Source organism: Echinops telfairi, unplaced genomic scaffold (genome assembly GCF_000313985.2).
Source record: "Echinops telfairi isolate 266 unplaced genomic scaffold, ASM31398v2 ScPeMD7_60;HRSCAF=208, whole genome shotgun sequence".
NCBI classification, from domain to species: Eukaryota; Metazoa; Chordata; class Mammalia; order Afrosoricida; family Tenrecidae; genus Echinops; species Echinops telfairi.
The window spans coordinates 17738848-17751198 of NW_022103958.1; the positions used below are offsets into that span (position 1 = coordinate 17738848).

Below are 12351 nucleotides of genomic sequence, written 5' to 3' on the forward strand. Positions count from 1 at the left end.
GCTTGCTTCTCAAGCCAGTATGGTGCGGAGATAGCCAAGCTTGGGCAGATGGGAGAGGGGTCTGGAGAGATCCCCTAGACATGTCCCTCCCAGCTCCCCTTAGACATTAGCTCTTCCCTCCTCAGGCCTCCTTCTCCCCATTGGTGGGTAATGTGTGCTCCTGGGCTCACAGAGGTAGTTCAGAAGGGTCCTGGCTCACAGCGCCCCGAGTAAGCAGGCGTACAACTGTTGCCAAGGGCTTCCTGACTGCCATCACTTCTCAGAAGCAGATCCTCAGGCTCTCCTTCCACAGCACCGCTGGGGGGTTCCCAAGCACCAGCCTTTAGACCCACAGACATGCAGCATGCCTGTGGGACGAGCATGGCCACACCTTGGGAGGAACTTGTCTGGTGCAGTGCACACAGGTGCTGGGGGCGGGATCCAGTGTGGATCTCAGAGGGGCTGGGGGCAGGATCCCAGTGTGGATCTCAGAAGGGGCTGTGGGAGGGATCCAGTGTGGAGCTCAGAAGGGGTTATGGGCGGGAGCCTCAGCCAGAGCAGGGGAGGAGGGCCAGGGTCTGTGGAGATCAGCTCGCTGAGGGGTGGGAGGGCAGGAGAGGACTGTGCCGGGTCCGTGTGGTGTGGCACTCACGCACACCTCCCTGCTACAGATGATGATGCAGTACCTGTACTACGGGGGGACCGAGACCCTGGACATCCCCACAGCCGACATCCTGGAGGTGAGTATCAGGCTCGGGGATGCTTGGAGCAGGGACAACCCCCGACTCCAGATGTCCATGTCTGACCCCTGTCTCCCCAGCCCTCAACCTCGTCCGCACTCAGACTGCAAGCATTGGTGGGACAAGGGGGGCAGAGCGAGGCTCCTTCAGAGCACCTCACTCTTGTCTGGCAGGCAGGTGGTTCTCGGAGAAGGGCTGTGGTGTCAGTGGAACCATGGCTCCTAGACCAGGCCCCAGGGCTTAGACAGGGGAAGCCAGCCCAGGAGGGTTTAAACTTCCCCGTATGTCTGTGGAAAGCACAGCCCCACTTACAGCCAGGCAGCCAGCCCGGGCAGCCTTAGAGCTAAAGGCCTATGGCAGGGAAGCCCTGCCAACGTCTGCCAGCCTTTGTGGCCCCGGTGCCCGAATGCCTGGAACAAAAGGAGATGGAGCAGCTTGGCCAGCAGACTTGCTTGCAGGTGGGAGGCCCCTGGGGATGGGAGGGAGCAGGACCCCAGGCCCCTGAAGCTTTCTGTCCATGAGGCCCGGCCAAGGCCTGTGCTCAGATCTGTGGCCTCCCTCCCTCCTGCCCTCCGCAGCTGCTGTCTGCAGCCAGCCTGTTCCAGCTGGATGCCCTGCAGCGGCACTGCGAGATCCTGTGCTCCCGGACCATCAGCGTGGACAGCGCTGTGAGCACCTACAAGTACGCCAAGGTGAGGCCGCCGGGGCCCAGGGTCTGGCCAGGTGTGGGTGGCCGCTGGCTTTGAGAAGAGGGGGCTAAGGAAGGACTCGAAGCGCAGGGGCAGCAACAGACAAGGGCGTCAAGCTGGGTGGATCCCAGGTGCCATTCCAGCTCAGGCTGTTAGATTTGGGGTTGAACACCAGCACCCCCAACAGTCTGATCCCCCTACACTGCCCCCAGTGCCCATCCATCCAGTTTCTCACACCCAGGGCTCGGCAGTCCTGTTCTCCAGGCCTCTGCATGGGGGCTCAACACCCTGCAGGGCATTGCGGTGTCCCTGTCCCTGTCTTCACGGCCTCATCCCCTCGATGGCTGCGTCAGCCTCTCCACTTCCCAGCTTTGGCCCTGTAATCTGGAATGTTCCTCTTAACACAAAGGAGCCGTGTCCCACCCTGCACAAACCCAACCCTGCTGTTTCCAGGCCTGGGGTCCCATCGCGCTCCTCATCCCTGCCTCCCTCCTTTCCCACGCCGGTCTGTGTCCTACTGCTCACCATGACCAGCCAGTCCCACCGGGGACCCGTGGCACCCACCGCCTCTCCCGCTAGCTCTGCCCAGAGCAGTCTGCAGGACTCCAGCCCCAGCTGTCCCCAGCCCCCTGCCCACCACAGGCCACCCTGTAGTCAGCCACCTTCCCCACTTTGACTCCTCTTGCAGCACCAATCCTGGGCTGCAGTCGCCCTCCTGGGTTCCTCCCTGAGCAAGCGCATTGCCGAGACCTTGACCATAGAACCCGGAGGGGCGCTCCGTTAAACATGACCGTGTGCGCCCCTATGCGCTGGGCCATATGTGGACCCCCCCTATCCCTGCCCTTAGAAATGTAGCTCTGGATGCAGGGGGAGGGGTCACCAGTGGAACCCGGGCAAAGGTGACAGCATGTACCCTCCTGGGAAATATGTGGGGCACAGAGAGGTGGGCAATTCTGGGAGACAACTGAGGCTGCTGTCTCACGGACCCCACCTCCCTCCCCCAGATCCACAATGCCCCGGAGCTGGCGCTGTTCTGCGAGGGCTTCTTCCTCAAGCACATGCAGGCCCTTCTGGAGCAGGACTCCTTCCGGCAGCTCATCTACGGGCGCAGCAGCAAGGTGCAGGGCCTGGACCCACTGCGCGACCTGCAGAGCACGCTGGCTGAGCGCGTGCACTCTGTCTACGTCACCTCCCGGGTGTGAGCCTCCAGCCCGCTGGACCTGTCCCTGAGACAGCTCGCAGGATGGGGGAGAGGCTTCCAGGGCTGGAGCAATGTAGGGTGGCCTTAGGATAGGCTGCTCAGCCACACATCCCCAGCCTACCCGAGGCTCAGCCTCCAGGATGGTCACACCTCTGTGGGTAGTCTGCCCCTGGGGGGCAGCTGTGCCCTGAGCCCACCCTCAACCCCTCTGCCCCCAAAATTGTGTGCTAGCCAGGGAGGGCACAGGGCACAAGGATGTGGCCAGAGGTGGTGGCTCCCTCCACCCTCCTTGTCTGCCCCCTGCTCACCGGTCCTTGGCTCCAGTACTTCTGACCCTGCTCTGCCAGCTGTGCCCACCCCAGGCATCTGCAAGCTGTGACTGTGCCCAGCTGGGGCTCTTGGGGGTGGTGATGGTAGATGTCCTCATCCAGGTCTTCTAGAATGTACTCCGTGGGCCACAGGCCGTTTCATTAGAAAACTGGTGTTTGTCTCACTGCTCCTGGGAAAGGCAGCCCAAGGCCCTGGTCTGAGTCCCCCGCCCACCCGCCAGGGATGGTGACCCCGCCTGCAAGGACCTCCAGAGCAGCCTGTCTGGGAGCCGGCAGTGGAAGGCTTTGCCCCTGGGAACTGGCGGCCTTGGCTCTGGCTGCTGCTTTGAGGGCCCGTCAAGGGTGGGTCTGAGACCGCCTGCCCTGGGTTGGCCTCTTCCTCGGTTGCTCTCAAGTGAAGCGGCAAAATGAGGCAAATGCTGGGGATGGGGAGGGGGGCTGAAGGGCAGGGAGTAGGTGAGGGGGGCATCTGCTGTCCCCCTCCCCTTGTTGCTCCCTCTCGTCCAGGCGGCTCTGGGCCTCCGAGTGGACATGCAGTGTCCAGCCCGGACACTCGTCCTGCTTATGGCCAGACACGGGAGAATTAGGCATAGCTTGTCCTGGTGCAGCCTTCTGCCCGCTGGCTACACCTGAGAAACTATTTATTCACCCAAAGCCCCGAGGGGGCACCTGGGGAGCTGTCACCTCCCTCACCGAGAAGCCCCGGGAGGCTGCACGTCCTGGAAAATATTTTCAACCAGCCACTGGCGCTGGATGGACAAAGCTGCCCGGGTGTTATTTTATTGCTGTAATATTGTATGATACTGGAATTGTACATGCCTGTCACTCACTGTAAATGTACCATGGTTTTATGAACAATAAACACTTGTTAACAGTGACCTGCCCCAGTGCAGGGGGAGGGGGTGCCTAAAGGTCAGAGCCGGCCAGGGGTTGGAGTGGGGGGCGGATAGCCCACTCAGGGTTATTGAGGAAGCAGCTGCAGCCCAGGTGGGGTGTGGAGCTGTGTGCTCACAGCGCCCTCTCGGGGCCACGGGGAGATGCGTACTCGGCCCCTATAAGCAGGGTCTCTGGAGGTGGCTGAAGGTCTTGTCCCTGGTAGGGGGAGAAGCGGTAGGGTTCAGGTTCAACCTCCCCATAAGCCCTTTCTCCTAGTCTGATACACAGCCGAGCGCGAGATGGAGTTCCAATCTGGCCTCCAGAATTTGGGGGTGGGCGGTTTGCAGAGGGGCCCGCCCTGCAGCTGACCCACGAGCTGTGCTACGCCGCCGTGCTACGCCGCCGGCACTTCCCAGGAGCTCCTCTCCATGCCACCCGGTGGGGTGCACCCTCCATTCCTCCACCCCAGTCCTGTCCCCCTCCCCACCGGAGGCCAGCCCAGCCCAGCTCTCCTGGCTGGACTGGTTCAGGTGCTTACTCGTCCAAGCCTCCCTCCCTCTGCCAGCCCAAACAGCCACTCTGTGGACTCCAGCCTCCTTCGGTGAGAAATTGCCTGTTCAGGCTGGAGGGACCCTGCCCCTTCCTCCCCACCAGCAGACTGGCTGCTCATGTGGTGAAAGCCTTGGATAATGAGTCATTTCTCCGCGGTGACGGTCACTTATTTCCCCCCTCCCCCAGCAGCCCCTTTGTGTGGGTCTTCTGGTCACTCGGGCTCCTGTGGGACGTGGGGCAGATGAGCACCGAAGGGCTGACGGTGGGGGGAGGAGACCATTCCACAATCTTCTTTGTTCAGCTCTTTCAGCCCCTGCCCCATCCCAGTGACAGCACTCAAAGCAGGCCTGTCTGAACTCATCTTGCAAATGCGACTTCCTGAGCCAGCCAGGCCTCATGCGCCACTGTCTGGGGACCAGAGGGAGGGGCTGGCTCTCCCCCCCTGGTTTGGAGGACCAAGACTGCTACACAAGGTGAGTCCTGCTGGGACCCCGTACACACCCTGGGCTGGGGGCCAGCTAGCTTTCGTTCTGTGTGAACTCGAAGGCGGTCTCAGAAGGAAGAGACCAGATCGCTCGCTCCCTGCTGCCCATCGGGACTCTTGTTCAAAGCCCATCCTTACTCAGGGACAGCTTGGGTCAGGCACACTTTAGTCTTCAAAACGATGCCTTAGCTTTGTAACGTTCAGCTCCCAGTTCCTGTGTGCCTGAGCAACTCTCCGTTATTCCCCAATGAGCGCCCGAACCCTGAGATGCGGGGGTCACTTGCTGCACGTAGTTGTAGTCTAAGTCCTGGCATTGCTGCCCTGAAGGAGCTCAGGCCGACTCCAGGGTAGAACTGCTGCTGTGAATTTTATGATGGTAGAAAACCCGTCCTGTCCACGAGGAGCGGCTGGTGGTTTTGAACTACTGGCCATTGTGGTTAGCAGCCCAACCCGCCCCCCCCCCCCCCCCCCCCCCCCCCTTACTGTGCACCAGGGCTCCAACCATCCAGCCCAGAAATCCCATGGGGCAGTTCCACTTGATTTAGGAGGGAGCATCCAAAAGTTCATGGAAAAGTTCTATTAGCTTTCCCCACATACTTCTAGAAATTCCCCCTTGTCAGGGTCAACACCACACAACAGTCTAAGTTCTCAACAGTTTGCACCGCTTAAAGGTCAACAGGGAGGCTCGACCAGACACACAAGGCCAAATGTCATCCAGTGACCGAAAAGCCCAACACAACAAAAACGACCCCACACAATCGCACTGCCAGGGAGCTGACGCCGACTCCATGAGGACCCCGGAGAACACGGCTGTCCCGTTTATGGTGGGCTAGCTAAGCTATCCAGCTCTGGCCATCTGAGACTGGGACTTTGGTTGGACCCACAATCTAGGAGAATCCTCTGAGGAAAGATCAAAGCCGATGTCTGTCTCCCTCTTGAACAAACGTTCCTGCGGCCGTCTTGGAGGGCCCTCCTCCTTCCACGTGTACCTCAGGGCCAAGGACCCTGTGGGTCCACCTCAAACCACCCTTTAGTCCGAGCACAAAGGCTGAGGTAGACCGGTCCCACAGGGACTTTACAGCTAAAACTGGGAGAAGTGGAAGCAGAAGGCTGACAGGACCGTCCCTCACAGCTGAGGCAGGGAGAGCCTGTGTGACCCGAGTGGGACACCCTGTAGGGACCCATCTCGGGACTAGAAACTGTCCCATCAGACACATGACACCAGATCGTCCCAGGGAGAGGCAAGGTGGACAAAGCTGGCTGGCTCCCAGCAGCCTCACCGGCTCTCTCGCAGTGGCTGCCCCTTCCCCGACCACGTCTGTGGCTGGTCGGCCCCAGCCACGATGCCCACCCTTGGCCTTGATCTTGACAACATCAACATCTATCTGGCAGCCAAGGTGCCACTAGAACAAATAAGGCAAGCAGCAGCCTCTACTGCTACGGGTTTAATGAGCGCCCCTGACAGCTGGCCCTTCATGGGTATTATGTATTTAAAATAGATTCTCTATTCCCCTCAGCCCAGCTAGCCAAAGGGGCTTCTCCCAGCACTACTGTCCAAGTGGATGAAGTCCCCAGAGGCTCTGGGTGCAGCGCAGGCCACACGCGGGTTTTCTGAGGCACGGAGCCTGCAGGAGTGTCAGATCCTGTGCTGGAACCACGGCTGCCTGACCTGACGGCAGAGTCCCTACTGTCCCAGGGGTCAGCGTCGGTCAGGACAGGCGCAGCAGCGACACAGTGGTGGCTTCTGTACTGGTGGGAATGGGTCAGGTCGAGGCCCAGGGCAGAACATGAACGAATGGTGCCAATGGTAGGGGAAGGCGACCCTTGGCAGTGCAAGCAGAGGGTCCTCAGCAGAACCCCAGAAGTGACTTGGCCTTGAGCTGCGCTTGCCCACCCCAGGACACTTGTGCCTGTCCTCAGAGGTTTGGCGGGCTGTGCCTGCCATGACAGCTTCCTCCCCAGGCGCCCGAGTGCGTGCGTGCAGCCCCGCTACTTCTTCCGCTTCACTTTTGGGTCTTTCTTGTTCAGCGTGTCTCTGTTTTTCTTTAACTTTTTGTACTGCTTGGGTTCTTGTTTGGCTTCCAGCTTCCTTTTCTTGTCACTGGAGGAAAAACAAACAGGAGTGGGAGAGACCAGGAAGCACGGGTAGGTCCAAACGCCGTCAGACGGCTTTGCTTTGTCTGGAAAAGCCAGTCAGCCTTTCCACCAGGACACGTGGACCAGTGGCGGGCAGTGGGCTGTGTGCTGCTCCCACCCAGCTCTGCGTCCGGAAGAGCTCCCCACACCTGGAATCTGAGCTCCGGCTGAAGCGAGGGGTTCACCCACGACCTCAGGAGGGCCCCAAGGCAGCGGTCCGGTCCCTGCAAGCCTTCCCCACCTGGGCCCACGCACTACCCCCGGCGCACTATCCCCACTGCCCGACGACGGTGGCGTGTGTGCAGGGCTTCCTGCAGCTGCACCCTCCGTCCCAGGGCAACAGCCGCCCAAAGCACCAGTGGTTCAGGTGGCACCCTTCAGCCAGCCACTGGGGTCCTGCTTGGGAGGCCAGCCCAGGAAGCTCCCAGGGGGTGGTCACCTTCCTCCCCCAGAGGCCAAAGATTCTCTCCAATCCCATTCTGCTCTGAAGACAGCGTCCCTACAAGCCAAGGGCCCCGTCCATAAACGAGGTAACCTCTCAGAAAGAGAAAACTGAGGCGCCTCGTTGGCGGCTGAAGAAGAGAACGGGTGGGAGGCAGGCTCTGGGGCGAGTGCGCCCGGCCCCTGCAGACCCCACTCCCGCGCCATGGCCGGTGCTGCACTGATCACTCTCCAAACCACCAAGCAGGACTCGGACAGTGGCCCTCTGTGCGACCTCAGGGACTGTCTGCGGCCGCGCCGGAACTCCCACGGCACTACAGTGGCTTACTGAGAGAACAGCAGAGACTGTCTGTCTGCGGGGCTCCTGACGTCACAAAACCGCTTCTTTCCAGTAAGCTCTGAAGGGGACGTGTCAGTAACTGCTGGTGCCGGGAGCACACCCTGCCACCAAGCCCACGCCAGCTAGGGGGCCTAAGGCTCCGGCCCAGGGAGCCGCTTGGAACCGCGAGTCCACCTCTGGGCAAGCGAGAAGCATTAAGTAACAGTCTTCAGAGAGGGGCCCGGGGGTCGTGAAGTCAGAACGATGCCCACCCGTGTGATGGAGGCACGGCAGCTTGCCTGCAGACGCAGGGGCCGAGGCAACCACCACCTTCAACTGGCCTGACGTGAATGTGATCTGCACAGGTCTGCTCCCGCACCGAGTTCAGGGCATTCAGCACGGTCCTGCCGGGCCGCTATGAGTTGGCACTGACTGTGTATAACTGACTGTATAACTGACAAACCAAAGCCTGGGGCTCTTCAACCACGGCTAAGAAGACAAGAAACCCGAGGCCACTTTTGAGACTTGTGGCAGTTCAATACCCCCGGCTGCCACCCACAGAGACATCGCCTCAGAAACTCCATGTAGGCTTGCTGCGAGGGGGCACTGACCCAATGGCAGGGGTGGGCTGGGTCTCCATCCTGGCTGTCTGGTGCTGAGAGCCCTGCTTTCTCTCTCTTTAAAGCTGTCCTGAGGGCCAACGGGCACACGCTCAGTACAGGTGGCTGCAGGGCACCGCCCCCAGCCCATCTAGGGCAGAGCCCCGCCCACATGTCCAGGGAGTGTGTGAAAGGCAGTGAGTGGTCTGCCCACGCCTAAGGGATGGCCCTGCCTGATGGTGGAGAGGGGGCCCTGCTGTCAAGAGTCGAGGCCAGAACCTGCCCACCCACCCCAGCAGAGCAAGCACGTGGCTTTTCCCCCACCCTCCTGCTGCTTGCCGACCACCTCAGAGCAGCCTGGGAGGCAGGCCCGGCTCACCTTTTCAGGCTGACGACGGAAGCATTCTGCCCGGCTCTGTTTAACACTTGGTCCCACTCTTCGTCATCCCCACGGATCACGTATCTAAACAGCAGAGCCCACAGGACAGGAGAGGTGACTGGCTAAGAGAAACACCACAATCACAGCGTGCTTATCAGCTGCTTCCTGCTCTCAGAGCCTGGCCGAGCAGTGAGAAGGGGCACAGGCGGGCACAAGGGCTGGGTCACAGAGCAGACTTCCCAGGGACCAGAGGGTCACCAAGGCAGCCCACAGGGGTACCTGAGGGGCCAGCTGTGCATGGACACATTTACCACCCACCGGCAGCCTCCAGATGCCTCTCCCCAGGCACTTGTCGCCAGGCCCCTGCTTCACACCCCACCGGCTCTCTGATACAGACTGAACCGTCCAGGCGAGGACAGCCACCCCGAGCGGCCCAGCCGGGCTCTGGGGCCAGGGTTTGAACAAAGGCAGCTCTGGGCCTAGGTTCTGTTTTTTTACCATTGGGCGTGGGGTGGGGGCAGTAGGTTCCGTTCTTCCACATGCAAAAACTGAACAGAAAAGAGCCAAATCCAACACTGGAGATTCTCACACACAGTGTCTTATAGGATCACCGTCCCAGGGGTGTCCAGGCTGCCCACCTTTACGGGAACACCCGGCCACGTCGTCAACCACATGGCTGAGTGCTTTCACCACGGTGCCACCAGGGATCCCTTCAAATACTAAAAACGGCCATTGAAAGTGGGTGCACCGAAGTACAGTGCTGGGACAAGTGCCTCAAACTCAGGTCGGGAGACCCCACGAGGAGCCCTGGGCCCAGGGAAGGGGCAGCGGCAGGGCCTTACTGGGAAAGGTCCATGTCCTTCAGCCTCCCCACGTCCTTCTTGTGCTTCTCCTGGAATTCCTTTGCGGCCTCCTCCTGTGCTCAGGACACAGGGTCAAGGGGGTCAGCACCGAGCAACGAACCAACACCGGAAAAAGGGGGAAGGATACAGACTGGCCCTCCAAACCACCACCAGCCAAATGGGGTGCCCTCAAGTGGATTCCAACTCATGGCAACCCAGTGTGTGAGAGGGGAACTGCACCCACAAGCGGACACCCAGGCCTTTGCTCCACAGTGCCTCTACCCTTGGTCGCCATCCGAATCTTGATTTTAGCAATCTCTGCAGAAAAGACTCACTTGGAAGCGTCTAGCAGGATGAACAGGATACGGGCAGCAGGGGCAGCCAGGCTGCCTGCCCCACCCCACTTGGTGAGTCCACACACGGCGCCATCCCAGCATGGTGCTCACTCAGACCCCCAACACCACCCAGCTGCCCCACGCGAGGGCAAGGTCGCAGGTACCCGCTGGCTGGGGCAGGGTGACCCTCACCAGCTCATCCCTCAGGGTCTTCACCGTCGGCTCCATGACCACATCCTTCACGGCCACCATCTGCTGCTCAATGGCCTTTTCCTGCACGTCACTGAAGCGCTGAAAAGGACAGTGCGGAGAGCAGGGAGTGGAGGCAGGCCCAGCCGCTCCGTGCCCAGCCACTTGGCGTCTCAGAGGGAAGTGCGCGTTCTGAACCCGCAAAGCAATTCTCCACACACCCACAGTGGACTTTGCTGGCCACACACCAAATTCCCACACGTGGGAGGGACCAGGGGCATACAGACACAGTTCATGAAGCCCCGTGTCTAGCGGGAGGTGTATGCGGGTGGCAGAGTAGTTATGGGTTGGGTTGCTAACGGAGAGAGGTCAGCAGGTTCGAAACCACTAGCAACTCCTCAGGAGAAAGACCGGGCTTTCCACTCTTGTAACAGTTCTACTGTGCCCTCCAGGGTCACTACGAGTCAGAGTCCACTCAATGCCCGTGTGTCTGGTTTTCAGCATGTATTTTAACACCCATTCATTGGGGGCACGGGACGCAACGTTGCTTAAACCCGCCCAGACCCTGCCTGCCCTCAAGCAGAAGCTACCTTCACCACTTTGCGGATGACCCGGTTGAAGAGGCCCATCAGCTGGCCGGCAGGCAGATCAATGTCCTTTTCCAGCTGGTCCACAGACTTGTGCTGCAGGCCAATGCCCAGCAGAAGAGCCTGCAGGAGGAAGGGGCACTTGCTGCAGCGGCCGCCAGGACGGCCCGAGCCGGCCTGTCTCTTTGAACCCGTTCTCTAGTCACAGGCCCTGCTGGTGGTGGGTGCCTCTTTCACCCTGTGATTGCTCCCACAAACCCCCTCCTCCTGTATGACAAAAGGCCTGCTTCCAGGGTGTTTCTGCTGTTGGGCCGCAGGATCAGAGCAGGAACCCCGGCAGCGTGGAGAGGGGAAACACCGCATCAGCCTGCAGCTGTCCCTCCCACTGCCGCCAACAGACAAGCCCCACGATTCACTCCAGTGCCAGGGCCCTCATCCTGAAAACGGGGACCCACTAGCTGCCAGCAGACCCGGTGGGAATGAAGCCCGCAGTGCAGGGTCATGAGAAACGCCCTCTGGCCCCGCTCCTGCCCCACGGGAGGCCTAGGCAGCCTACCGCCTGGGCTGCCGACAGGGACAAGTCGCCCAGCTGGTTGAGGAAGTAGAGCCGGGAGATGGTGGGGATCATGTCCATGATGAGGTGATAGTCCACCATATTCCTCGAGTACATCTCCAGTCTCTTCAGGTCATACGGGAGGAAGAGCGCTGCCAGCTCCTCCCGGCTCAGGGCTGTTGGCACAACACAAGCAGGTCAGCCTGATACCCAGGACCGCGATGCCCCACAGCTTCCAGACAGCAGCTAACCACTGCCCTCCGTGGGGCATCCAGCCAACCTGAAAGGATGGGCCCAGTCACGAAATGACCCCGCGCACCCCAGACGGAACCGAGCCAGCAGGAGGAGCCACCGCCCAAGCCCTTGGCACCCCTCCCGCCCGCTCACCGGGCTGGGCCGGCGTGCCGATGTTCCTGTTCTGAATGACGCTCAGTGCCAGAGCGGGCGAGAAGGTGCTGAACTGGTAGGAGAGCAGGGCCAGGAACCGCCGGCGGAAATCTGCGGGCAGAACAGAAGCGCGCTGGGTTAGAAGTCTGGGCCAGAGGTCAGGAGACCAAGCCCGGCCCCAGCACCCTCCCTCCCTGTCACCTTTCCAAAAGGCAGAGAGCCAGGCTCCCCGGTCCGTCTCATCCTCTTGGGACAGCGTCTTCAGCATGATGCACGAGTGCTCTCCGGTCAGGTCGTTCTGCGGCGCACACTCCTGGTTGGCACCAAGCAGCAGCCCCACCCCCTCCCCAAACCACACTCCAGCCAGCAGTTTAGTCACAGCAAGAAGTGGTATACAGTCGCCACCACAGTCGTTTCAAAGCATGTATTCATTGTATTCCTTGATGTCAGCTCCCCATTACCCCTGCTCAGCTCCCCGGCCATACCTCCAGGAGCCCTAATCTAGTTACTGTCTCTATAGATTCAATTGTCCTGGGTTTCATATACAAAAAACAAACCGTAAAATACCTAACAGAGAGTTAAGAAAGCTAGCAACAAAATATAAGAGATAACCCCCAGTTTGGGAAAAAACTAAAATTAAAAACCAGGTCAAGCTCCAAGTGGGTCGAGAGGGAGATCATGTGACAGGGTTTTAGCTGTCAAAGTCAGATTTTTCACTTCAATCTCTACCATCC

General features: G+C 60.2%; 2 protein-coding genes across 4 annotated transcripts in view; one reads left to right on the top strand and one right to left on the bottom strand.

Moving 5' to 3' along the window:
* ABTB2 (ankyrin repeat and BTB domain containing 2) overlaps nt 1–3816 on the top strand; it is a 194418-nt gene extending 190602 nt beyond the window's left edge. Inside the window, exons 15-17 of the mRNA XM_004708282.2 lie at nt 651–719; nt 1298–1411; nt 2413–3816. Coding sequence (XP_004708339.1) covers nt 651–719; nt 1298–1411; nt 2413–2610 — 381 coding nt within the window. The 3' untranslated portion in view covers nt 2611–3816. The remainder of the gene's footprint in view (nt 1–650; nt 720–1297; nt 1412–2412) is intronic.
* A 2466-nt stretch (nt 3817–6282) lies between these two features.
* NAT10 (N-acetyltransferase 10) overlaps nt 6283–12351 on the bottom strand; it is a 28322-nt gene continuing 22253 nt past the window's right edge. For 2 of the 3 annotated variants that reach the window (XM_004708281.2, XM_045290988.1), the window contains exons 22-29: nt 11819–11915; nt 11618–11728; nt 11234–11406; nt 10681–10800; nt 10094–10192; nt 9567–9640; nt 8725–8808; nt 6283–6951 (exon numbers count right to left, since the gene is read on the bottom strand). In XM_004708281.2, coding sequence (XP_004708338.1) covers nt 6840–6951; nt 8725–8808; nt 9567–9640; nt 10094–10192; nt 10681–10800; nt 11234–11406; nt 11618–11728; nt 11819–11915 — 870 coding nt within the window. In that variant the 3' untranslated portion in view covers nt 6283–6839. Of the gene's footprint in view, nt 6952–8724; nt 8847–9566; nt 9641–10093; nt 10193–10680; nt 10801–11233; nt 11407–11617; nt 11729–11818; nt 11916–12351 lie in introns of those variants that run through there. The other variant, XM_045290989.1, reaches the window with a different exon arrangement.